We start from the raw sequence: 27,138 nt of genomic DNA on the forward strand, positions 1-27,138 counted from the left end.
ATGAACTCTCAGAGTCACCTCAATAATCTGAGCACTAATACTAAAGAAAGAAATTACTAAATCGAAGCGAAAATGCAACCTAAATACATATCCATATTGTTTTAAGAGCAAAATGAGTTTTTGCCTCTATGTTCAACTTTAGCTTTTCTGTACTGTTCTTAACAATAGAATAAAGATAATTATATCTAGCATTCACCTGCTAAAGTCAGATGCATGGTAAAACAACAATCCACTCTACATCTCACAGATCAAGTCACACAAAGAATTTTAAAAAGAATGTTGACTGATCTTTTCCATATGCCTACTTATAATAAGATCAGGAGAAAGTGAGCCTAACAAATTAACGACATGAGGAAAATGATTAGCCAATCATACCAGACTTTCATACCCTAATATTTTAGATTGTCATTTTGAAATGCTATAAAGCCTGACATTCATTAAATGTCATTGACTTTTTCCTCCTTTGACTTATCTTTTTGTATGGTCTTAAAGTCAAATTTCATGCCTAAAACTGAATGTACTCTTTGGAAAGGTTCAAAGTCATGTAAGTAGAAGTCTATACAACAGGCAATGGACAAAGGCATCACTCACCTCTACTTAAAAACAAATGCATCTGCTACATGGCTAAAATCATTTTCTTACATGTCACTAAGTCATTCTGACAGTTATTTGAGACAGAATTTCAGACTACAATAGCAAAGTAAGCACTAGTCAGAATAGTGTCACGTTTTTAAAATAATCATGTGGCAAACAACACTAACAGCTAACTAAAGCTCAACCGATAGACATCTGTGATAGGCATAGTTTGAAAATCAGACATTTGATCTGTGACATCTCCAGGGACAATAAATATGTTTTGGTTTGTGGTGCTAGGATGAACTCTGGACATCATGAATAATGCTAAGAAGGTTCTCTGCCACTAAGCTATATCCCAAACTCCAATGAATACTTTTGTCTTTAACAAGAATAGCTGATTCCTAGGACAATAAATATTATCACAGTTATAAGACACTACTAGAGTCTTTTTTATTGACAGATTAATAATGGATAGTGAGAATAACTAGGGCTGGAGAGATGACTCAGCAGATAAGAGGTGGCTGCTCTTACAGAGGTCCTGAGTTCAATTCCCAGCAACCACATGGTGGCTCACAACCATCTGTAATGAGATCTGATGAACTCTTTTGGCATAAAGGCGTACATGTAGATAGAGCACTCATACACATAAAATAAATAAATAAATCTTAAAAAAGGAATAACTAATGTAAAAATGTAAGAAAATAATTAATTGGTTTATCCTCTATTCTCTATAGGAATTTAATATATTCTAAGATTATTAAAGTTTTCAAAGAAAATACAATAGATTATTTTTCAATTCCATTACCCTTAGTGGGAACTGACTGATGGACTTTTCTGTTATAGTTCCACAGATGAAACTGGCAGTCGGTTTTCACTGTCAGGATGTTTTCTAACATAACTCATATTAACAGTAAATTTACTTTCACTTTTTCCTATTTGGAACAAAAGTGGGTTTAAAACTCATAACTAAATAAGAAAGGCTGCTTACACTTTTACTTGGTTTTAAATCTCCAAGGCCATCAAACCATAACAAGATACTGACAGTGACCACTTCCAAAGAGTGGCTTACTAAACAAAATACAAAGTATTGGAAAGGATAATTACCTGAAATTCAAACAAAACACAAGTTAAATGTTTTTTAAATAATTCATAAATTAGTTTCACATTATACAATACTAATCACAAAGTATTACTATTAATATAATTTTAACGTGAGTAGAAAAAAAGGATTTTTGACAAATTTCATTTATCAAACACCATGATAACAAACTTTCAATAGGCCTTTAATTTTATACCTATTCACATGCAACTACATTGTTTCCTCAAATTAGATACTTAATTTCAATATATAACCTACTTATGTTTAGATGGTAAACCTTTAAAAACATATATTAAGGCAGCTTAGTGGCCCACCCCTTTAATCCCAGCACTTGGGCAGATCTCTCTCTGAGTTTGAGGCCAGCATGATCTACAATGTTGAGAGTTCCAGATCAGCTAAAACTACAAAATGAGACCCTGTCTCAAAAAACAAAAAACAGAAAAAAAACATAAAATAATGATTAAAATTAAACAACTAAAATAATCACAACATCCATCAAAAACACAAATGATGAAAGCTTGAGATTGTAATTGTAAAACTTACATATCTTGAGGTATTTTAATAAGAAATTTAATAAGCTTGTTAAATGCTATAAAACTAAAGACCAATTTATATAAAAGGAAAACACTAAGAACGACTATGTTTCTCCATATTGATACCACTTTACAGGACTTTGAAAACTGTTCTCAGGCTTTCAGACTTAATAATGATTATGGGATATTAATATTATAGAATGTCAGTATCAGAGATGTTTTACTTAGCTATCTGATAACTGCTACAATTGGTAAGTTTAAAGAGATAAAACACAAAGGCTAAAAATCATAAAATAATGTTCAATCTTTACTCAATCATCACCCAAGACATGTTCTGTAATCTGATAAAAATCTGAAAAGATAAAGAACCTTTTCTTTGCTTTTGCCTGGCGGTGGTGGCACACACCTTTAATCCCAGCACTCAGGAGGCAGAGGCAGGCGGATCTCTGAGTTTGAGGCCAGCCTGGTCAACAGAGCGAGTTCCAGGACAGGCACCAAAACTACACAGAGAAACCCTGTCTCGAAAAAACAACACAAACACACACACACACACACACACACACACACACACCAAAAAAAAAAAAAAAAAAAAAAAAAAAAAACAGGGCTAGGGATGTGAGAATGTAGCTCAGTGGTAAGGGCAGTTGTCTGGCATGTGGAAGCTTTAGGTTCAGTTCACAATTGGGTATAGGAATTGATTCTAAGCTGAAGTTGGGCATGGTGGCCCATACCTTTATCCCAGGATTCCAGAGGCAGAGGCAGGTGGATCTCTGTGAGTCTGATGTCAGCCTGGGCTATGGAGCAAGGTCCAGGACAGTCAACACTACATAGAGAAAGCCTGTCTGGAAAACAAACAAACAGAGAGGCAGTGGCTCATGTGACCCAGATGAGAGGTGGAAGGCCTGGGTCTAAGGCCCTGGGTTAAATCCCTAGCACTATGAAAAAAGAAGCAAACTAAAAGGCATGATGTAGCAGAGACAGGCTTCTGTTTGTCTATTTATTTTTGAACTGGAGTATGATGCCCAGGCTGGGCTGGTACTCATGGTCCATGGCACTAAAGGATAACTGGCAGGCAATGATCCTCCTGTCTCCACCTCCCATCTAGCTTCATCTGGCTTTTTATGTGGGTCCTGGAGATAAACCCGGGTTGTCAGGCTTCTTGTACATAGCAAGCCTGTACTTCCTCAATCTCTTCTTCCTTCTTAGTGGCAATGGAGATTGAATCCAAGTCCCTGAGCATGACAGTAATAAGGTCTACCTCTCCCCTTTCTTGTAGGAATCTGTTTTCGTTTACTTGAGCTTGATATTTAGCTGACTCATTTTCAGTCTTTGTTTTTAACTAAACATCCTGCTTGTATAGTATTTTACTTAGATTCCGTATGTTTGATATGATACTCAATTTTCTTATTTAGTTCTAAATATTTCCTATTTTCTCGCTAATTTTCTGTTTATTATTTTAGATGGAGTCTTACTAGTTTTCTCACTATGGTCTCAAACTCCCTGGCTCTCATTCCAGCCTCTTAAGGAGGAGGCAGGACTACAAATGCATGCCATGATGTCTAGTGTTTTCTAATTTTCTTCTTCCCTTTTTATATTTTTGCAGTACTGGGGACTATACTTGGCCTTGCACATACTAACCAAATGCTCTGCTAATTTAACTTTCCTAACAAGTTTTCACTCAATTACTCAATATGTGAAAAATAAAAAAATTTTGCTATTAATTTTTTTTTTTTTTTGAGACAAGATTTCTCTATGTAGTTCTGGCTGTCCTGGAGCACTATGTGGACCCTGGCCTGAAACTCAGAGCTCTGTCTGCCTCTGCCTCCCAAACATGTGGGCCACCGTGCCTGGCTTTCTACTAACTTCTAATATTGTCACAGTATGAACATAGAATATAAGGTAGTGTTCCAGAACAGCCAGAACTGTTACACAGAGCAACCTTGCCTCAAAAAAAAAAAAAAAAAAAAAAAAAAAAAAAAAAAAAAAAAAACATACATACATACTATAGTTCTTTAATGATGCTTTTTTTTTTTTTTTTTTGAGTAGGAGGGTTGGAGTGATGGTTCAGCAGTTAACAGCACTGTTGCTCTTCAGAGGACCCAGGTTTGATTTCCAGCACTCACAGGGCACACAATCACCTGTAAATCCAGTTCTAGGAGATCTGACCCCATCTCTTCTGGCTTCTACTGGCATCACACTTACTGCACAGACATACACGCAGACAAAACGCTCATACACATAAAGTTACTTTTTGTTTTGAGACAGGATCTTCTTACAGTCCTGGCAATCCTGGAGCTCACTATGTAAACCATGATGACCTCAAAACTCACACAGAACCTCCTACCTCTATCCCAAAGTGCTGGGAGTAAAGGCTTGTGACAGACTAAAATTGCTTCATTTTCATCAAGTAACAGCTTACATTTTAAATTGATAGAGCAGCCACAAGCTTAACTATAAGCTACAAGTCCTGGCCAGTGTGCCCTCCATAAATGCCCAGCAGCCAAGGTTTCAACTCTGATTTCTTTTCCTCCCCCAAGCCCCCACAAGACAGGGTTTCTCCCTGTAGTCCTGGCTGTCCTGGAACTCACTCTGTAGACCAGGCTGGCCTTCAACTCAAAGAGATCCTCCTGCTTCTGCCTCCCAAATGCTAGAATTAAAGGTGTGAACCACCACAGGGCCTCCAAAGGTGTATTTTTGTAAACTGAAGATGCCAGTGTTTAATTCAAAGAGATTTCTTTCTTTATTCTTTTTACAAATTTTCAGACACAACATTTATGTATTCAATTGTTCAGTCAGGTGGGAAGGAAGGAAGAAGAGTGATGAACTATCACCTCCTCTAATTAAGAGGCTTCTCTTGTTCAAATCGAACCTTTATCAACTTTGATGGTACCCACAGCTTATCTTCTCCTGTAAAAACAAAAGCAAAACCTCGTCCCCAACGTAATACATACCCTGGTTTCCATTCTGAGGTCAGCACATCCTTAAAGTATATAGGCTGATTTAATTCTGTAGTTTTTTTCTATTATCCAATGTCTCTCTGTAGCTGTTGTTCCTTTCTCATTGGCATTCAGAAAATTCAAAGTTAATAGAGCATTATGCAGTCTATTTCTGGGGGTTTTTGTTACCCCTTTCTGTTTATTTAGCATATCCTTTAGAGTTCTGTTTGATCTTTCTATAACTGCTTGACCTGTAGGATTATGTGGTATACCTGTAATATGCTTTATATTGTAATAAGCAAAAAACTGTTTCATTTTAACAGAGACATATGATGGAGCATTGTCAGTTTTGATTTGTGCAGGTATACCCATGATGGCCATAACTTCTAGCAAATGCGTGATTACAGAATCAGCTTTTTCAGAACTCAGAGCAGTTGCCCATTGAAATCCTGAATTAAGTATCGATGGTGTGGTGTACATATTTCAATTTTCCAAATTCTGCAAAGTGAAACACGTCCATCTGCCAGATTTCATTCCTCTGAGTACCCTTTGGGTTACATCCTGCTGGTAATGGCATTTGATTGTAGAAGGAACAAGTAGGACATTTCTTTACTATTTCTTTGGCTTGTTGCCAGGTTATAGAAAAAATCCTTTTTTTTTTTTTTTTTGATTTTTCGAGACAAGGTTTCTCTGTGTAGCTTTGCGCCTTTCCTGGAACTCACTTGGTAGCCCAGGCTGGCCTCGAACTCACAGAGATCCGCCTGGCTCTGCCTCCCGAGTGCTGGGATTAAAGGCGTGCGCCACCACCGCCCAGCTGGAAAAATCCTTTTTTAAACCTTTACTATTGACATGATTTTTTTTATGAAATTCTGAGGCCTCCAGCATATTTCCTATCAATAATTTGCCTTGTGCTAGAGGGCCTAGCAGACCAGTATGAGATGGATGTGAGTTATATATAAAGGATGACTCCTTTTCCTGATTGTATCTTGTAATTGAATAAATAGTGAAGTTAATTCTGAAGCATCAGGGATAAATTCTGCGGTCTCAATATGTAATACCACTCTTTCAGCATACTGAGAGTCGGTTACTATGTTAAGAGATTCTAAAAAATCCATTAATACCAACAGAACAGCATACAATTCTGATTTTTGAACTGAATTATAAGGACTTTGAACCACTTTACTTAAATTTTCTGATTTGTAACTTGCCTTTCCTTGTTTGTTGGCATCTGTATAAAATGTACAAGCTCTAGATATGGGTTTTTCCCGTATAATTCGAGGCAAGATCCAATCAGCTCTCTTTATAAGATCAATTCTGTCGCTTTTGGGATATTTGCTGTTAATTTCTCCCAAAAAATTACTGCAAGCTCTTTGCCAAGGTTCACTTTCCGTCCATAATTTTTCAATGTCCTCCTTAGTTAAAGGTAAGACAATTTCTGCTGGGTCTATTCCTGCTAATTGACGAAGTCTCAATTTTCCTTTCCAAATCAAGTCAGAGATTTTTTTTCCCCATAAGTTTTTAATTTTTATTTGGTTTATTTGGTAAAAATATCCATTCCAATATAATATCTTCCCTCTGCATTAATATTCTAGTAGGAGAATGCCTAGAAGGTAAAATAACCAAAATGCAATCCAGCTTTGGATCAATACGATCCACATGCCCTTCATGTACTTTCTTTTCTAACAAGGCCAATTCTTTCTCAGCTTCAGGTGCTAATTCTCTTGGACTATTTAAATCCTTGTCACCTTCTAAGGTTTTGAACAAATTAGTCAGTTCATCCTTTTTTACCCCAACAATAGTTCGTAGATGAGAAATATCTCCAAATAATTTTTGAAAGTCATTAAGAGTCTGTAGTCTATCTCTCCTAATTTGTACCTTTTGGGGTCTAATTTTTTGTAGCTCTATTTTATATCCTAAATAATTAATAGAATCTCCTCTTTGTATCTTTTCAGGAGCAATTTGTAACCCCCAGCAAGGCAAAATTTTCTTTACTTCTTCAAACATTCTTTCTAAAGTACCTGCATTTGAGTCACCTAATAAAATATCATCCATATAATGATAAATTATAGATTTAGGAAATTTTTTACGTATCACTTCCAATGGCTGTTGTACAAAATATTGGTACAGAGTTGGGCTATTCAACATTCCCTGTGGGAGGACCCTCCATGGAAATCTTTTAACCGGTTAAAAATTATTGTAAGTAGGCACTGTGAAAGCAAATCTTTCTCTGTCTTTTTCTTGTAAGGGTATAGAAAAGAAACAGTCTTTTAAATCAATAACTATGAGAGGCCATCCTTTTGGTAACAGAGTAGGCAAAGGAATTCCAGATTGTAGAGAGCCCATTGGCTAAATTACTTTGTTAATTGCTCTAAGGTCTGTTACCATTCTCCATTTACCAGATTTCTTTTTAATAACAAATACAGGAGAATTCCAAGGGCTGGTTGATTCTTCAATATGCTGAGCATTTAACTGTTCTTCTTCTACCAGCTCTTCTAAAGCCTGGAGTTTCTCTGTTGTTAAAGGCCATTGCTGGCCGGGCGGTGGTGGGGCACCCCTTTAATCCCAGCACTCGGGAGGCAGAGGCAGGCGGATCTCTGTGAGTTCGAGGCCAGCCTGGTCTCCAAAGCGAGTTCCAGGAAAGGTGCAAAGCTACACAGAGAAACCCTGTCTTGAAAAACCAAAAAAAAAAAAAAAAAAAAAGGCCATTGCTGAACCCATACAGGCTTGTCTGTTAACCATTTTAAAGGTAGAACTGTTGGTGTCTTTGGAAGATCATCAGTTGTTGTGCCCTGTTCTTGGATAATATGGATGGCTGGTGACCACTCAAAATAATGCCTTCTAATATTTCTCTCAGAAACATGTGCTAATTTATGGTTTGTTTCTGAGATTGGAGGGATGTTAATCTGAGTATTCCATTGTTGCAACAAGTCTCAACCCCACAGGTTCATAGCTATGTTGGCCACATATGGTTTTAATTTTCCTCTCTATCCTTCTGGACCTATACATTCCAGCCATTTTGCACTCTGTTTCACCTGAGATAATGTCCCAATTCCTAACAGTTGAACGTTTACCTCCTGAAGAGGCCAAGTTGGATGCCAAAATTCTGGTGAAATTATGGTAAAGTCCGCACCTGTGTCTTCCAGACCAGACAACAAAACATCATTTATTTTTGTCGTTAATTTTGGTCTCTGTTCATTAATAGAAGTTTGCCAAAAAATTTTCTTTATGTTTTCTCCTGAATTTTCTATTCTCTGTTTCATCATCCTGACCAGCATGGTTTATTGCAATAGGCATTTGGTTATTTAATCGCTCTGAGCAGGGGTTTCCTCTACAGCTGCAGGAAAGGTTTGAACTAGATTTGCTATAGGGGCCTGCATGAGGCCCCTCCGGAAGTTTCCCGAAAGCTGAGGCAAAGGATTACCCTGTCTGTCCTTTGTTGATCTACATTCGTTGGTCGAGTGTTTTACCTTACCACACCTTCTGCATACTCCAGAAGGAAGGGGCATTCTGTTGCCAATGTTCCTTGAAGAAACAATGATTCTAGGAATGACCTCTTTACAGTCCCTTTTCAAATGTCCTTGCTTTCCACATCCAAAACATCTAACACTCCTCAAACCTTTTGAAATTGCTTCTCCTACCCACATATCATCATACTCATGAGCCTCAACATTAATTGTGTCTTTAATCCAATCTTCCAAAGATGCAGATCTTGCCTTTAACGGCCTGATTATTCTTTTGCATGCTGCATTCGCATTCTCAAAGGCCAAAGCTTCAATTATTGCCTTACTAGCTTCTGAATCCGAGACCATTGTCTTTACTGCTGAAGCCAGTCTTTGTAAAAAAAAATCTGTGAAAGATTCTTTTGGGCCTTGCATAACCTTTGTAAATGACTCAGGTTTTTTTCCTGGTTCCTCAACTCTGTCCCATGCATTCAAGGCTGCCATTTGACATAAAATTAGGGTTTGGACATCATATAAACATTGTGTTTGTACCGAAGCATATTGGCCTTCTCCAATAAGCTGATCCTGGCAAGCTGGTATTCCTTTATCCCTCCATTGTTTTTCTATGTTTTTAGCTTCATCCTTAAACCAAGTTAAAAATTGCAGCCTCTGGCTGGGTTCAAGAACAGCTTGTGTCAGCTCTCGCCAGTCCTGTGGTATAATCCTATTATATGTTGACCAAGAGTTTAACATTTGCTTTACATATAGGGAATGCATGCCATAAAATACTATTGCCTCCTTAAACCTTTTTAAATCCAACATTTCAATTGGAGTCCAAATATTTTGTGTAATCATTTGATCAGGCAACTGCTGTACGGTTACAGGATATGACAAGGGCCAAGACTGGAGGCCCGGGACAGCTTACAGAGACAGTTCTGTCCTGCTCCCATGCGGCTCCAGGGTCAAGCTACAGAAGCAGGCTTGATGACAAGCACCACCTTGCTGGCTGAATTTATCCCAGCACTCGGGAGGCAGAGGCAGGCGGATCTCTGTGAGTTCGAGGCCAGCCTGGGCTACCAAGTGAGCTCCAGGAAAGGCGCAAAGCTACACAGAGAAACCCTGTCTCGAAAAACCAAAAAAAAAAAAAAAAAAAAAAAAAAAAAAATTCTTCCCATTTTTTCTGTCCTTTATTTTTTTTTTTCTAAATAATTTGGATTTTGGTTCTGATAGACTCAGTGTTCCTATTTTTCTGTTTTGCATTTCTTTGTTTTTTCCTATAGTTTGTAACATATTCAATTTCATTTTCTGAAACCTTTGCTTAAAAAAAGGAGGAGCTGTAAAGATGACTCCGAGTTAAGCTGACTGGCTGCTCTTCCAGAGGATCAGGGTTCAATTCCCAGCACCCACATGTTGGCTTACAAACTTCTATGACTCCAGTTCCAGGGGATCCAACATCCTCTTCTGACCACTGAGGATACTGTATGCATGTGGTGCACATACATACATGCACATATACATACATATGTTCAGGCAAAACATCCATAGACATAAAAATAAATACATTTAGCCGGGTGGTGGTGCACACCTTTAATCCCAGCTCTCTGGAGGCAGAGGCAGGTGGATCTCTGTGAATTTGAGGCCAGCCTGGGCTACAGAGTGAGTTCCAGGACAGGCTCCAAAGCTGCACAGAGAAACTCTGTCTCAAAAAACCAAAATAAATACATATATACATACATACATACGTACATACATTTAAAAAACATTTAATTCTTATGACTTCCAAAAGTTATACTATGTGTATATACACTTACATACATTTCACACACACACACACACACACACACACACAGATCAATTTTTTAAAAATTTAAAAATTTCTGGAAGTCAGATAATAGGTGTAAATAAGAATAAAAACAATAACTGTGTAAATATTTAGACATCATCCAGACATCTACGGAGTAAACAGGGAGGAGGTACTAAAATGAGGTCTGGCCTAGCCCAGGTGACCTCCTGATCCTCCTGTTTCTATCTCCCAAGTGCTGGGATTACAGGTGTGAGCCAGGATATCCAGCTGAGTCTCATTCTATTTGTACTAGTTTAGGAATAGGATTTATCAACCTGCATATCTATACTTTATAGTTTTAAAATTTGTATTATAATAAGCATTTTATTATATTAATAAGAATTAACAAACTTTTACTGCTAAGTATATTTCATTTTTACTGATAAGTCACAATGAATTTGTTAACTCAGTGTTAACAAATATTAATTCTAATTCTGTCACCAACATATATAATGTCTCAATAACATACTTTCAGGCATAAAATATTTTTGTTATGACTTTTCCTTAGAATACATTCATACTAGCCGGGCGGTGGTGGCGCACGCCTTTAATCCCAGCACTCGGGAGGCAGAGCCAGGCGGATCGCTGTGAGTTCGAGGCCAGCCTGGGCTACCAAGTGAGCTCCAGGAAAGGCGCAAAACTACGCAGAGAAACCCTGTCTCGAAAAACCAAAAAAAAAAAAAAAAAACATTCATACTAGCAGAATGGCTGAGTCCAATGTCATGAGTACATTCAGTTCTTTGCATGTACTGACAAGCTAGTTTTCAAAAGTAATTACATGGTTTATCTCTACCCAGTACTTCAAAGCACTTTTTATCATCATGAATCTTACTCATTTAAGAGTTACTTTTAGCTGGGCAGTGGTGGTGCATGGGAAGGCAGAGGCAGACAGATCTCTGTGAGTTCGAGGCCAGCCTGGTCTACAAAGTGAGTTCCAGGACAGCCAGGGCTACACAGAGAAACCTTGTTTAGAAAAACAAAACAAAAAAGGAGTGAGGGTGTGTGGGGGTGGGGTGGGGTGGAGATCACAAGAGGGTATCAGATCCCCCCATGCCTGGAGTTATAGGCAGGTGCACGTCTCCTGACATGGGTGTCAGAACTGAACTTGGACCTGTAGAACGACAAGCACTCTTAACCACTGAGTCATCTCTCAGCCCCCATTAAGAATCTTTTTAAGCTGGGCCACTGTGGCACACACCTTTAATCCCAGCACTGGGAGGCAGAACCAGGCGAATCTCTGTGAGTTCAAGGCCAGCCTGGTCTACAGAGAGAGTTCCAGGACAGGCACCAAAACTACACAAAGAAACTCTCTTGAAAAACAAAACAAAACAAAAAAAAAAAAAAAAAACTTTTTAACTTCAGCTTACATGACAAGAATAAATTGGTTTTGTATTAGAGCAACTTGTTTTGACAGTTCTGATTACTAGGAAACTGAATATCTTTTTACACATTTAATAGTGTAATAAATGATCTGTTCTTTTTTTTTGTTTTTTTTTTGAGACAGCTTATCACTATGTAGCCCTGGAACTTGCTTTGTAGACCAAGCTGGTCTTGAACTCAGAGCATCGTCTGCCTCTGCCTCCCAAGTGCTGGATTAAAGGCGTGGGCCGCCACCACCTGAAGTGCTCATTTTCATCTACTCATCAAATCCCTAAAGCTTTCCAAATTGATTTTTATATAATTTCTTCTATACTAAGCTCTGAAAGTCCTCTACTTTCTTTGTGCTTTTATGACAAATAATAGTAACGTATCAACAATCTTCCTTTCTGTGCCCTCACCAGTAAAATTTCTCCTTCTGGTTGTACACCAAAATCATATGTAGAGTATTTCAACCAGCAGCAGATGGAGCTAAGTAAATGTATTTTTAAAAAACAGAAACTGAGCTGGGCATGATGACATACGCCTTCAATCCCAGAACTAAGGAGGCAGAGGCAGGTGGATCTCTGTAAGTTGGAAGCCAGCCTGGTCTATAGAGTGAGTTCCAGGACAACCAGAGCTACACAGAGAAACCTTATCTTGAAAGACAAACAGATACTACACTTGATCCTAGCCAAAAGGCCGAGAAGCGATTTGAAAGACAAACAGAAACAATTAAAAATTAAACATCTTATTCTATGGTAAATGATCCTTAGCTTTTCATCTAGTTTTCTGTTTAGGTAAAACACAAATAGAAAGAAATCTGAAATATTTATTTTCATAACCCAGAATTTTGAGGGGGAGGGAAGGTCTGAACACTTCAGTCGGTGAGCAATACTCAGGGTAAAGACAGCACACGTTCCCTGGGAAGCTAACACAAGTAGTTTCTATGGATTTCACAGAGACAGTCTCTCACCTGTCTGGAGAGTACTAGGAAAGGACAGGGTGACTTTCTCATCTTCATTCTGATAGTTAAATCCTGTAGCATGGATTTCTGGAAAGAGAAAGAAAAAAAATTACTTCACAAATCTGAATACATGACTTGGAAGTTAACATCTTTAACAAAATTCCTACTGAAAAGAAATATTCTTGTTTTGTGAGACAGTTCCGGCTAGACAGCCCTGGTACTATGCAGCCCAGGCTGATCTTGACCTTATAGCAATCCTCCCGCCTTAGCTTTCCTTTTCTTTGTTTGTGTTTTGGACATGAGGTCTTACTATGTAGCTCTGGCTGGCCTGGAATTCAGAGACCCTGTGCTAGGATTAAAGGTGTGTGCCAACATCCTGGACAGAATGCAACATTCTCAATTTAGTAAATCAAGTTTCAATAATGCTCCTTAAAAAGAATTACAAGTGGGCTGGTGAGATGGTTCAATGATTAAAGGCTCTTGCTGTACAAGTGTCTGATAATAAAAGTTCAAATTTTGCAAAATTTATAATGTAAAAGTAGGAGAGTACCAACTCCACAAAACTGTCCACTGACCTCACATACACATATGCACAAACATGCACATTAGTGCATACACATACAGACACGTATGAAATTTTAAAAAATAATTACATTTCTTTACAAATTTGCCATCTCTGGTGATGTAAAGGAAATAGTTATTACAAATAATAGTTTTCTTTTCTATTTGTTTATTTATACTGTGCTCATTTTGTGAGATAGAGTGTTGTGTGATATTTTGATTGCATTCTGATGCTCCCGAGACTGACAATAAAGTTTATTTTTAATCAGAGGGTGGAGCTAGCTACTAGCTACAAAATTAACCATAGAAGTTTTGGAGGACTGAGGACTGACAGACACAGGAAGTAGAAGGGTGGGCCTGAGAGAGGATCTCAGCCCTTTTGAATGGAGGAACAAAGGAGATAGGAGGTCACTGGCCACTTCACTTTCTCTTATCATTCAAGTTCTTACCACGATATCTGACTCCTAAGTTTTTATTGATAAAGAGTAATTATTTAAATGTATCAACAGGGTCTTACTATATAGCCTAAACTGTCCTTCAACTAGCAATTCTCTTGTCGCCTCAGCTTGCAGAGTTGTGATAGTCTTGTCAGACTTAGGGAAATGCTTCATTCTAATTCTTATGAGACTGTGATATTACTTTCTATGCTGCACCGACTCATGAATCTTTAGAAGATCAAGTACCCTGTTAAGAATTCACTGTTAAAGATATCACAAGAGTCTTGCATCCCGTTCCCCGAAAGATAGATTACAACGTAAACTCAGAAATCACACCCTCTTCTCGATTCTTTGCTCTTGGATTTTACAGAAATAAATAAAATAATAACATATACAGATAAATTAAGACTCCAGTTACTTACTCTCCACAAACCAGGAGAGAGAACAAACTGCTGTCTTTAATGCCACTTAAGGAAGCTTACTTGACACACTAAGAATCCATAAGCCAGTTCCAACCAACACATCCCAAGTATACCCCAAGTGAAAATAACGGTTAAAGATTTGGCCTTAATAAGCATGCAAAAAGCTGTTCAGTATCAAAACCAAAAAACATACCAATTCAAACCCACTATGAACTATAATTACAAACACATCTAGGGAGGCTGTTGAGAAACTGAAGCCCACATATATTTCTGGTAGAATATAAAATGGTAGACACCTAGTAAACAGTTTGGTACTTCATCAAAAGGTTAAATGTACAGTTACCTTATGGTGGGGCAATCCCACTCCCATGTGTGTTTTCTCTATTTCTCTCTCTGAAGAACTATGTTAATACAGAAACTTGTATATATACAAGTTTACAAATGTTCATAATAGTATTGTTATTAATAGTTCCAATGTGGGGCTTCTGTCACTGAATGTCCATCAACTAATGAATAGATAAAATGTGAATAACAATGAACTGTTATTCAACAATAAAAATAAATGAGGTGCTGTACCACAAGATGGCTCAGTGGGTAAAGGTACATGCCACCATACCTGACAATATTGAGCTGGATCCCTGAAACCCACATGGTAGAAGAAGAGGAACAATTCCTGAAAGTTGTCTCTGGACCTCCACACATACATTATGGGGTATATGCCACCTTCTCAAATGAATATTGAAAACAAAGAGTGGGAAGGAGGAAAGAGGAGTGCCTTAATGGGCATCAACTTTGAAAGAGGGTCTCACGAAGCTCAGACTGGACTTGACCTTGCTATGTGACTGAAGATGACCTTAAACTACTAATCCTCCTGCCTCAGTATCTCAAAAGCTGGGGTCAAGGCATGGGAGAGCAAGCTCAACTAGTGATCCTCTTAAGTTTTTTTGTCTTGTCATTTTTTTTCTTCTGCAAGTACCTTCACGTATTTGTGCATGTGTGTGTAGAGGCTAGGTCAACCAAGTGTCTTTCCAAATGATTCCACCTTAATTTGTGGGTGTTTTGGTTTGGTTTTTGTTTTTTCTAGGCAGGGTTATACTATGTAGCCCTGGCTGTCCTAGAACTCACTCTGTAGACCAGGCTGGCCTCAAACTTTGAGATCTGCCTGCCCCTTCCTCCCCAATACTGTATGGGATTAAAGGCGTGTTTGAGAGAGGCTGGCTTTCAGAGATCCCCCTGTCTCTGCCCATCCAGTGCTTAGGTTACTGAAGTATGTGTGTGCTAAGATACAAACTCAAGTTCTCACATGGCAGTTTACTCAATGAGCCCACCCAGCTGTTCGTCTTTTTTAAGCATCCTACCACTGAGCAACACCCTCGGTCCATATGAACTTGAAAGTGAACATATACCAAGTTAAACAAGACAAATATCCAAGCACCACTAAAAACAAAAAAAGAACAGCCTAGACACAGCTGGGGGGTGATAACACATGCTTATAATTCTTGCCCAGAGGAGGAAGATGTAGAAGACTCAGAAGCTCAAGGCCAGCCTTGAGTACATTACAAGTTTGAGGCCAGCCTGAGGTACGTGAGACAACTGCCTCAAATAAATAAATAAATCTTAGCTGGGAGGTGGTGGCACATGCCTCTGATACCAATATTTGGGAGGCAGAGGCAGGCAAATCTCTTGTGAGTTCGAGGCCAGCCTGGTCTACAGAGCAAGATCTAGGACAGCCAAGACTACACAGAGAAACCCTGTCTCCAAAAAAAAAAAAACACTTTAAAAAGTAAATGTGTGGCAGATGGAGAGGGGAAATGGGCAATGAGTACTTCTTGGAGCTGGGAAATATTGAGTCTGCTGGTGGCCATACAAAGTGTGAACAAACTAAAAGCTATTAAAATCTACACACTTACAGCCGGGCGTTGGTGGCGCACGCCTTTAATCCCAGCACTCGGGAGGCAGAGCCAGGCGGATCTCTGTGAGTTCGAGGCCAGCCTGGGCTACCAAGTGAGCTCCAGGAAAGGCGCAAAGCTACACAGAGAAACCCTGTCTCGAAAAACCAAAAAAAAAAAAAAAAAAAAAATCTACACACTTTATTCATATTTAAAATGTTTGGCTTTATGAGTCAGCATCTCACACTATAGTTCAGGTCAGTATGTAACTTGCAGTGATCCTCTCTGCTCTTCATCCCAAATGCTGAGATTACAGGAATGGACTACCATATATCCACAGCCCTGTAGGTGCTTTAAACTGACTTAGCAAGATTTCAAAAATTTTTATATTTATACACGTGTCTGTAAAACTAAAATTTTTTTTGGAGGGGGGTGGTTCAAGACAGGGTTTCTTTCTTGGCTGTCCTATAATTTGCTTCGTAGACCAGGCTGGCCTCAAACTCACAGAGATGTGCCTGCCTCTGCCTCCAAAGTGCAGGAATTAAAGGCGTGCGCTACCACTGCCAGGCTAAAACTAAATTCTTACAGTTTAGTTCAGACTTTGAAAGAACTTTCATTGATCCCCTAAATAAACCTTCATTTTACAGAAAAGGAAAGAGAAAATGAAGTTAAGGATATGATGAAGACTAAATGGCTAGACTAAATCTCACCTGCCTTCTTATAATTATTTCTAAGATTCTTTATGTAATCCTAAAATTGCTTCTGAATTTAAACAGGTATCCAAAATTTGGTATATAGAGAACTGTTCTCTACTAGAACAAAAACTAAAAACATGCTTTAAAGTGAATCCATAGAATACAATTACAACAGCCTGAAGGAAAGGCAATTATCACCACAACACCTATAAATGTTCACTTCTGTCATGTGTGGTTGTACACAGCAGCAATCTCAGCTCTTGGGAGGCTAAGGCTGGAGGATCATGACGACAATGAGGATAGCCTGGGATGATAGTGGGACACTCTCAAATGATCAAACAGACAAGGAAACAATATTCTTTTCTCGAGTGTGTGGCATGTTCGTGTGCACGAGGAGACCAGAGGGTAACATCGGATGTCTTCCTGGCTCACTCTCCACCTCATGTGCGTGACAGTTTCTTCCTGAACCTGCAGCTCACAGTTTGGCTATGCTGGAAGACCAATGACTTCTAAGTCCCCCTCTATGTGAGTGGTGTGGATCTGAAATCAAGTCCTCACAGCTGTGCAGCAAGTACTTGACCAACCAAGCCACCACCCCAGCCAAAGTCCTTTTCTAAGAGAAAATGGGATTCTGGTAGCTTTGCAGTATTACTAAAACCAACTTGTCCTTATAAATCTACAGAAACATTTCAAACTGGCAAGAAGTTAATGAAACACAAAAGAACAAGAGTCTGAGAACAGAACAACCCAGTGCTGGAGTGCTACATTCCTCCACAACAAATACTTCCAACTGTAAGTAGAACCAGACTATAGAACTATCAAGGAATCAAGTCCTCTCTGGTTTCCTCAGAAGAGAATAGCCATATATTTGAATTCTTCTAAATTGTCTTGTATTCTTGGAACTATCCATTCATTTTATGCTGAACAGATTAAATGGAGCATTCTGTAGCCCCCAAATCAAAGTCTATGATGCTCTTAAGCTCAAAATAAATAAATAGTCAAAGCAAAAATTAAAAAGTGTTCAACATTATTAGTCATCAAGGAAACACAAATTAAATCCACCACCAATAACCACTACATACACACACTAGAGTAGTTAGCTTTAATGTTGCCTAGAATTAAAACTAATATTGTCGGTACAAACATTCTCCAACCCAATCTCAGGATTTCCACATCTGCCTCAACAGTTCTTTCTTCAGCTATGTATGTAAATCTTAATCATTCAGAATCAACTCATTTCTTTTTTTTTTTTTTTTTTTTTTTTTTGGTTTTTCAAGACAGGGTTTCTCTGTGCAGCTTTGCGCCTTTTCCTGGAACTCACTTGGTAGCCCAGGCTGGCCTCGAACTCACAGAAATCCGCCTGGCTCTGCCTCCCAAGTGCTGGGATTAAAGGCGTGCGCCACCACCTCCCGGCCTCAACTCATGTCTTTAAAGATATGTTCTATCACTTTAAGAAAAATTTTTTTTTCATTTTACACACCAATCAGAGATTTTAAGAACAATCGTCACAAGGCTGGGAAGTGTAGGTCTGGTGCTGGTCTAATGAGCATGGAGCCCTGGGTTCTATCCCCAGCACTGAATAACATGGGACATGGTAATACGCACCTATAATTCCAGGACATAGTGAGTTCAAAGCCAACCTTGGCTACACGAAACCCACACCAAACAAAATAAATAATCTCATTCTATATGCCTTTCCAATTTTTTTTTTTTTTGCCTTTAATACTAGTTTATTCTATATGTTTTCTTGCCACCTGTTAGGATATAATAATAGGTATTTGGAGTTTTACTCAATGGCCCTAGCTCATAACTCCATCCCCAAAGTAGGTATTAATTAAGCGTAAGTTAATCTTCCTTGCTCCCACTACTTCAAAAGAGAATGCTATATGGAAATGTCAAGAGGAATCTGGACAGGCCTTTCTATAATTGGTGGATTTTCTCACCAATTATATTAGCATTAGATAGGAAACTGTCTCCACAAAAACTCAAAAGGAAGCCAAGAGGTGGTAGCGCATGTCTTTAATCCCGGCACTTGGGAAGCAGAGAGAAGTGGACCTCTGTGAAGCTAGGCCAGGCGTGGTGGTGCACGTCTTTAATCCCAGCATTCAGGAGGCAGCTGCAGACAGATCTCTGTGAGTTCGAGGCCAGCCTGGTCTACAGAGTGAATTCCAAGATACCCAGGGCTACACAGAGAAATCCTTTGGGGGGTAGGGGGGAGGTGGATGTTGGCTAGCTCCTAAAGAACAACACTCAAGTTGATCACATACACACACGCACACGCACACACCCCTATAGATATAGAAAAATGACATACAAATTCTAGGAAGTTGCTTCATGGATAACAAATTAATTCTAAATTTCATATGGAAAAGCAAAAGACCCTAAAGAGTGAACACAGTATTGGAGAAGAATCTCCTCAAGTCAGGGCTACATCACTCGTCTGTAAGACTAACTACAAAGCCATCGTAATGAAGGCAGTGTGATTCTGGTCAGAGAATAAAAAATTGACAAGGAAAGAGTCCAGGAAGAGATAGACACAAATAAAAGTCAATCAATCTTTGACAAAGGCACAACAGCAGTAAAATAAGAGAAATGGTAGTCTCCTCCACAGCTCACTGGAACTAAACAGCCACATTCAACAAAGCCAAAGCTTACATCCCCCATAAGAACTTAAAATGGGGGCTGGGGATTTAGCTCAGTGGTAGAGCCCTTGCCTAGCAAGCGCAAGGCCCTGGGTTCGGTCCTAAAAAAATAAAAGAACTTAAAATGGACCATACACCTAAATGGAAAAGGTAAAATTAGGAAACTCTCAGAACACAACACAGGACAAAAATCAAGATGACTTAAATATGGTGACAGCCTTTTAGCTACAACACCAAAGGCATGAATCCATGAAATAACTGATAACCTAAATTAAAATTAAGCAACTGCTTTGCAAAAGACACTGTCAAAATGGAAAGAAAAGCCACAAAATGGGAGACACATTATCAGAAGAACTATCTAGCAAAAGAGTATTATCTAAAATATACAAGGAATTCTTAAAACTCAACAGTAAGAGAGCTGGAGAGAGTCCACCTGTGATCCCAGCACAGAGAGTCTGAGACAGGAAGAAGATTTTGAGTTTAAGGCCAGCCTTAACTATGTAGTAAGAACGTCTGAAAGGGGGGGGGGGGGGGGAGAAAGGAGGAGGAAAGTGAGGTACAAAAAGCCAAAAACAAACAAACAAAAACACACCTATGGTACACTCCTGTAATCCCAGCACTTGGGATGCAGGAAGATCAGAGGATTATGAGTGTGAGACCAATCTAAGCTCCATAGTGAGATCCTCTTCCAAATCACCAGCATCAGCATCATAAAGTAGACAAAGAGAGAAAGGATTGTTCATGCCTGTAATCACAGCTATTTAAGGGGCCAAAGGAGACTCCAGAGCTGTAGCTCGGGGGTAGGGCTTCTATTAAATATGTACAAGGTACTGGATCAAATCCCCAGGAAGACAGAGATCTAAACCAAAGATGAGATAGCACATAAGCTCATGAGAAGAATATGCACCCCATATAACATCACAGAAATTCAAATGAAAACCAACAGACACTCCAACATACCTATCAGAATGTCCAAACTCCAGAACATCGAATTCTAGCAAAGTTGTAGAGCAATAGAAACTCCTTCACTGTTGACAGAAGAGCCACTTTGAAAGTAGAAGTGGCTTACAAACTGAATACCCTGGGTATAGTATCCCACCTCCAATCCCAGCACTGGGGAGGTACAAGCAGGAAGATCTGGAATTCAAGGTCATCCTTGGCTACATATACAAGGCCAGCCTGAGCTACATTAGAACCTGCCTCAGAAGGAAGAAAGATGGAGGAGACTTAATATTCTTTGTACCATATGATCCAGCAACTATACTCTTTAGTATTTATACAAAAGAACGAAGAACTTTGTAAGTTCAAACAATAACCAGAATATGGATTTTTCCAGCAGCTTGATTCATAACTGCTAAAATTTGGAAGAAACCAAAACATTCCTGTAGTAAATAAACTGTAGCCTATGCAAAAAGGGCATTTTTTGTTTGAGACAGGGTCTAACGATGCAGCCCTAGCTGGCTGGACCTTACTGTGTACATCAGGCTGGCATAACTCATAGAAATCCACCTACCTCTGCCTCCCAAATGCTGGAATTAAAGGTTTGTACCACCACACACAGATGGACTATTATTCGGTGCTAAAAGGAAGCAAGTTACTAGGCCATGAAGAGACATGGACAAAATTCCAATGTATACTATTGCAGTGAAAAGTGCCAATCAGGAAAGATTGCATACTGTTTGATTCCAACCATGCCACTTTAGAAAAGGCAAACTATGGGCACAGGGCTAGAGATGGCTCAGTAGCTAAAGTACACATACTGATTCCAGAGGATAATTCTCAACACCCACATCAGGCAGCACAAAACCACCTGCAACTCCAGCTCCAGGATATCCCACACTCCTTAGCCACTGTGGGCACCTACAATCATATGCACATACCCACAGAGAGACACATAATTAAAAATAATTAAAAAACAAAACAACCCTATGGGCACAGTGGCTGTCAGGAGATAGATGGGGAGGAGGGGTGATCAGGTAGAGCACAGATGGTTTTAGGGGAGTAAAACAGTTCCATGTGAGTCTGTAACGGTGGACACTTGTCATGACCCATTTGTCAAAACCCACAGCTAATACACCAAGACTGAAACAAACACAGATGTGAGATGAAGATGTTTCAGTGGAGAGGTATCAACTGGAACCACTAATGCCACTCCGAAACAGTGTGCTGACATTAGAGTCTGTTGAGTGCACAGGAACAGAGGTTATATGGGAACTCTCTGTATTTTTTTTTTTCTCAATTCTGCTGTTAACCTAAAAGAGCTCTAAAAATTAAGATATATTAAAAGTGAAATAAGAGAGCCATTTAATTTAGCAAACAGGATGTCCTGAAATTTACCAACGAGTTGAGAAACTATTTGGTTACTCAATGTAGTCTGGAGTAGTGGTCAGGTTACACAAAATTTTACTCATTCTTCAAAAAAACAATAGCACAAATAGACGTTATGTTCCCATTCTAACTCAGTACATTCAGAAATACTAAACCAAGCCAGGTAGTGGCACACACCTTTAACCCCAACACTTGGAAGGCAGAGGCAGGTGAATCTCTTGAGTTTGAGGCCAGCCTGGATACAGAGAAACCCTTTGGGAGGAGTTGGGGGGGGGAGAGAAAGAAACAGTAAACTGGAGACAAAGGTAAATTAAAATAAAACAAAAACAGCAACAACAAAAGACACCCAGAAATAAAGCCAGTATAAACAAGTGTGCTCAAAACCTCTTTAAACCAGCAGCCAGAAAGCTGAAGCAGGAGGTTTTAAGTGTTCAAGGCCAGCCTTAGATATATACAGTGTGTCCCCTTCTCAAAAGCAAAATGAAACAAAAGAAAATCTCTCTAAAAATAAACTGGGTAAGATACAATTCAGTGGTGGAGTGTCTGTATAATATGCATGAGAATTCTATCATTGGTAGGCCACCATGCACCCAACCTCTCCATACAAAACAGTATAAAGTCTATCAAAAGGAGCTGATAGATTCTGAATATTTATTTTTAGTGGCAGGGATAGAACTCAGAGCCTGACACATGCTAGAAAAGTATTCTACCACTTAACTATACACCAGCCCTAAATATTTTATTTTTTTAACATTATTTTCAGGTGGGTGCACACCAAGACACACATGTCACCTTCTACCATGTGAAGTCAGGAGATCTAACTCCAATCGTGAGGCTGGGGGTGTGGTGGAGTGCCTTTACCCACTGAACCATCTTGCCAGCCCTGAAATCTTGGTATCTATAGTATCACAGAGGCAAGAACAGCAAATAAATTCAAACAACTTAGTTAAGGTTTCATTATAATACGGTGTATTACCATACTGTTTGTGTCAATTTTCACTGAGGTCTATACATCCTCAAGGCTGTGCCAGGAATGGCAGAACACATTTGTATTCCTAGCACTTGGCAAGTTGAAGCAGGAGGACACCAACTTCAAGGCCAGTCTGAAGATACACAATGAGCTGAAAGCAGGCCTAAGCTGTAGAAGACCTGTGTCATAAATTAATTAATTAAACAAACCTCTTCTTTTTACTCCCTTTTAATCAGATAGCTAAGCTCACATCTTGCACTAAGGTCTAAGTGATGAAGAAGATGCAGAATATACCAGTTCCTTAGAATCAGTTCTCAGGACTCTTTCAGAATTCCAAGTTTTAACTAAGTTCAATGTGGCCTTCAGAAATGTTTTATTTGGGGCTGGAAATGCATCTTAATGCTAGATCACTTGCCTAACATTCTTTAGCAAGTGCTAAATAAATTTTAACTTTAACACTGCTAAATAAATGAGTAATTTGTTTTTTGTTTTTTTAATTTAAAGAAATGTCTTGTTTGAATAGAAGATTCTTTTGACTTTTTGTTTGCTTGAGATAGGTCTCAACCATGTAGTCCAGGCTGGCCTCAAACTTGTGATCCTCATGCCTCACTATCCTGAGTGCTGGGAGTAGAGGTATCTCTATATGTGACTTCCAGAAGTTTTTTGTTGTTGTTATTGTTTTAATTTGAATACATTTATTTTTAATTGTTTGACTTACTTACTTTGCTGGGAATCAATTACCTGGAGCCTCAGGAATGCTAGGCAAATACTGTACCACTAAGCTGTATCTACAAACATTGAATGTTTTTATGAGACAGGCATTCTTTTTAATTTAGCCTCTGTCCCATCAAATTTTCCTAATGCCAGCCCAATTCAGTCATTTTCTATTTGTCTGACTACATGGTAACTCTAACCTACATCTCTGTCTTAAAACTGAAGTCATAGTCAAGTTCCTTTCCACTGAAAATATCTCCATGTCTATCACATCAATACATATGTTTTAGAGACAGTTATGTTGCTTTCACTTTCAGTCTTCCCATCTTAAGGGCCACATGAATTTTCAGAATAATGACATTAAATAAGCCCACTTCAAAGAGATGGTGGCTGGTGTTGTTTACCGATACATAATTATATGAGAGAATATACATTACTAGAAGTTAAACAAGGGCGTATGGTCACGTGTGAAGAACTACTTACTACTTTTTGTCAAGTTAACAGTTTGTTCTGATGATGTATTTGGCAATATTCTTTTGTTACATTAAACACATGCATACTTCCATAGGTACACATTCAAACATATAACCATACTTCACAAACAATGTAATTTAGGCCCTTATATAGATAAGCCAAAGTGAAGCTGGTAAATCTGGACTTGGATTTGTATAGAGACACTTCATCAGGGGAGCTCCTTTCTCACACACTAATGCGGAAAGCAGGTATCTGATAGGACACACTAAGGGAAAACCTGGCACAAAATTTTCCAATGATCATTTTCTACGTGGCTTTACTCAAGCTGTCTATTAATGATAAATTAAAAGACTCTTTACCTGTCAGGACCTGAGTTCAGGCACTCAAGAGTTTCGTATTTCTCTTGCAGAAGTGATGACAATACTAATCCCTGCACTGTGTAGGGAGGTGCATTCCTTGCACTGACTTAAGTGCCAGTGATTTCACCAACCCTTGAAGTGCAGAACAGTAAAAAAACAGTTTTCAGCCGTTTTCGCTTACTAGTTTCTCATATTAAAAAAGTATATTACAAAATAAGATCTCAAATAGTTTTTTAAAATAAACCATGCCTAAAAGACAGTGCCTTAGAGCCTAACAGACTCTCAGGATTAGTGCATATATTACAAGATGGCCTCTCCACTCATTAAAAACTTATACCGTAGCAATTTCATGGCTTCAAATATTTTTCTGGTTGGTTTTACCCTAAAGCATCAAAATTTAGTGGATCCTAATATCTGAATCTTTTTTTTTTTTTTTTTTTTTTTTGGAGACAGGGTCTCACTGTGTAGCCCTGGCTGGCCTGGAACTCACAGAGATCTACTGGCCTCTACCTGCTGAGTGCTGGGATTAAAGGCATGGGATACCATGCCAGGCTGAATCAATCTTGCATAAAGTTGTCATAAGTATTAATGAGTACTTGATGTTATTAGCTAGGTTAAAATGTTCCCCGTTACCAGCAAATAGCTCTGGAAAGAGCTGAGTCAAATTTATAATTATCACTTTCTAAAGAAACAACATGCCATACTCGCCTATAAGGTAAAAGCCATAAAATGCTACTAGGTCTAAGGACAAAACTAAATTGTGTGATTGTGTGTGAGTGTGTGTGTGTGTGTGTGTGTGTGTGTGTGTGTGTGTGTATGTGTGTGTGTGTGTGTGTGTGTGTGTGTGTGTGTGTGTGTGTGTGTGTGTGTAAAGGTCAAATCTATCCATGATGCTTACATAAACCTTAAAATATCAAATCAATAAAATTACCATTTTGCAAATTACATTCTACAATCAACCAAACTTCCACATGACTCTGGGTTTCTCCTGATTCTATAGGAGAAAAGAATTGGGAAATGTTCCATAGCTACTTCTGAAGGAAAATTTTGTTGTTGTTGATTTTGTTTTTCCAGACAGGGTTTCTCTGTGTAGCTAGCTCCTAGAACTCACTCTACAGATCAGGCTGGCCCCAAACTCAGAGATCCGCCTGCCTCTGCCTCCCAAGTGCTAGAATTAAAGGCATGCGCCACCACCGCCCAGTGAAAAATGTCTTAGAATTGTAGTGTTCTATCTGAATCTCTCCATAAAATCCTTTCTATTTCCTTAAGTGAGAGCACTAACTGAGGCTGCTCAAAGTGCAGGCCACTGGCAGTTTAGCGCCATTCAGTTGTGCATACTCAGAAGCTTTTAAAACCCTGAACCTTTTCTGCAGTTTGGTAAGGAATGTTTGTTCTGGGGTTTTTTGTTTGTTTGTTTATTCATTTGTTTGTTTTTGGTTTTTAGAGACAGGGTTTCTCTGTGTAGCCCTGGCTGTCCTGGAACTCGTTCTGTAGACCAGGCTGGCCTCGAATTCAGATATGCATCTTATTTTTTAAGTGATCTAAAATGCTGTATTTATTTTACTAGATCTGCCTATGTACACTGACTTAAATGTTCTCTAACTGAAAACTAGCCTTGATTTAACTGTCTCAAGTGTTTCCATTTTTCCTAAGAGGTGAAGAAATTGACTATTCTCTCATTTGCCAGGCTATCTTTCGAAAGGTGGCATTCGTTCAAGTCCATTTGAAGAATCTGTTTTTCTAAAGGTAAACTGCAGTAGTTCAACCTCACAAACTAAAGTACTGAGCATAAGCTAACTGCAGCAACAGTGTGGGCAACCACAACTACCTCATCTTTCTCCTGACAAGACATTTTAGAAAAGTCAAGACACAATGCCAGACCTTAAAATAAACCTGTATGCTTCTTCTCAGCATAATGTAAAGCAGAAGAGAAGAATAAAAAAAATAGGAATTTTAAACAATACCAATAACTTATTCTATGTCAAATGAGATTTTCTGTAAGTAACCAATAAAATATTCTGACAAGGAATGGTAAGGTAAACACAAAAGTAAAAAACAATTTGGCTCCATTCATTTTATTTGTGAATAAGCTATGAACCCCAAATCTATTACAACCTTACTGAAATTACAACATCTACAATAGTTCTCATTTTAAAGATGCTAATGGGGTTCCCACACAAAATACACCATGCTTCTTTTTTTAACATCCTGATAACTAACACCAATATCTAGCTTCTAACCTTAACTCTTGCCCTCACAAAGCAAGTTTTTTCTAGTTATAAGTAAGACTTACTATCTTTATTAAACCTACAGTTCAAGGTGGTGAGGTCTTCTAAGAAAAATACAGGCTAGGCGGTAACGGGGCACACCTTTAATGCCAGCACTCAGGAGGCAGAGGTAGTTGGATCTCTGTGAGCTCGAGGCAAGCCTGGACTACAGAGTGAGTTCCAGAACAGCCAGGGCTACATAGAAAAACTCCGTCTCGAAAAACTACAAAACCCAGGCGGCGGTGGTGGTGGCGCACGCCTTTAATCCCAGCACTGGGAGGCAGAAGCAGGCGGATCTCTGTGAGTTCAAGGCCAGCCTGGGCTACAGAGTGAGTTCCAGGACAGGCTCCAAAGCTACACAGAGAAACCCTGTCTCAAAAAAACCAAAAAAGAAAAACTACAAAAAAGAAAGAAAAAGAAAAACACATAACATATAAAAATAAGCTCCTTTGATTAACTTTCATATTCAAAGTACTTAATTAAAAAACATTCACCCAGGAAGGTGTGAGGTGGTGGCACATGCCATTAATCTCAGCAGCAGGAGGATCTCTCAGTTCAAGACCAGCCTGGTCTACAGAGGAATTCCAGGACAGCCAGGGCTACACAGAGAAACCTTGTCTGCTCCCCACC

At 38.9% G+C, this 27,138-nt stretch overlaps 1 protein-coding gene and 1 pseudogene across 6 annotated transcripts in view; both read right to left on the reverse strand.

Annotated features, from left to right (window-relative positions):
- Npepps (aminopeptidase puromycin sensitive) overlaps positions 1–27,138 on the reverse strand; it is a 116,006-nt gene that overhangs the window by 46,580 nt on the left and 42,288 nt on the right. For 3 of the 6 annotated variants that reach the window (XM_076543256.1, XM_076543258.1, XM_076543255.1), the window contains 2 exons: positions 24,242–24,373; positions 12,760–12,837 (listed from right to left, as the gene is read on the reverse strand). Coding sequence is in view for 2 of the 6 variants with exons in the window: in XM_076543254.1 (XP_076399369.1) it covers positions 12,760–12,837 (78 nt within the window). In the remaining 4 variants the exon portion in view is untranslated. Of the gene's footprint in view, positions 1–1,564; positions 1,681–12,759; positions 12,838–24,241; positions 24,374–27,138 lie in introns of those variants that run through there. The other 3 variants (XM_076543254.1, XM_076543260.1, XM_076543259.1) reach the window with 2 other exon arrangements.
- Positions 12,397–12,497, reverse strand: LOC121831965 (U2 spliceosomal RNA; annotated as a pseudogene).

This window comes from Peromyscus maniculatus, chromosome 8, assembly GCF_049852395.1.
Source record: "Peromyscus maniculatus bairdii isolate BWxNUB_F1_BW_parent chromosome 8, HU_Pman_BW_mat_3.1, whole genome shotgun sequence".
Lineage (NCBI taxonomy): Eukaryota > Metazoa > Chordata > Mammalia > Rodentia > Cricetidae > Peromyscus > Peromyscus maniculatus.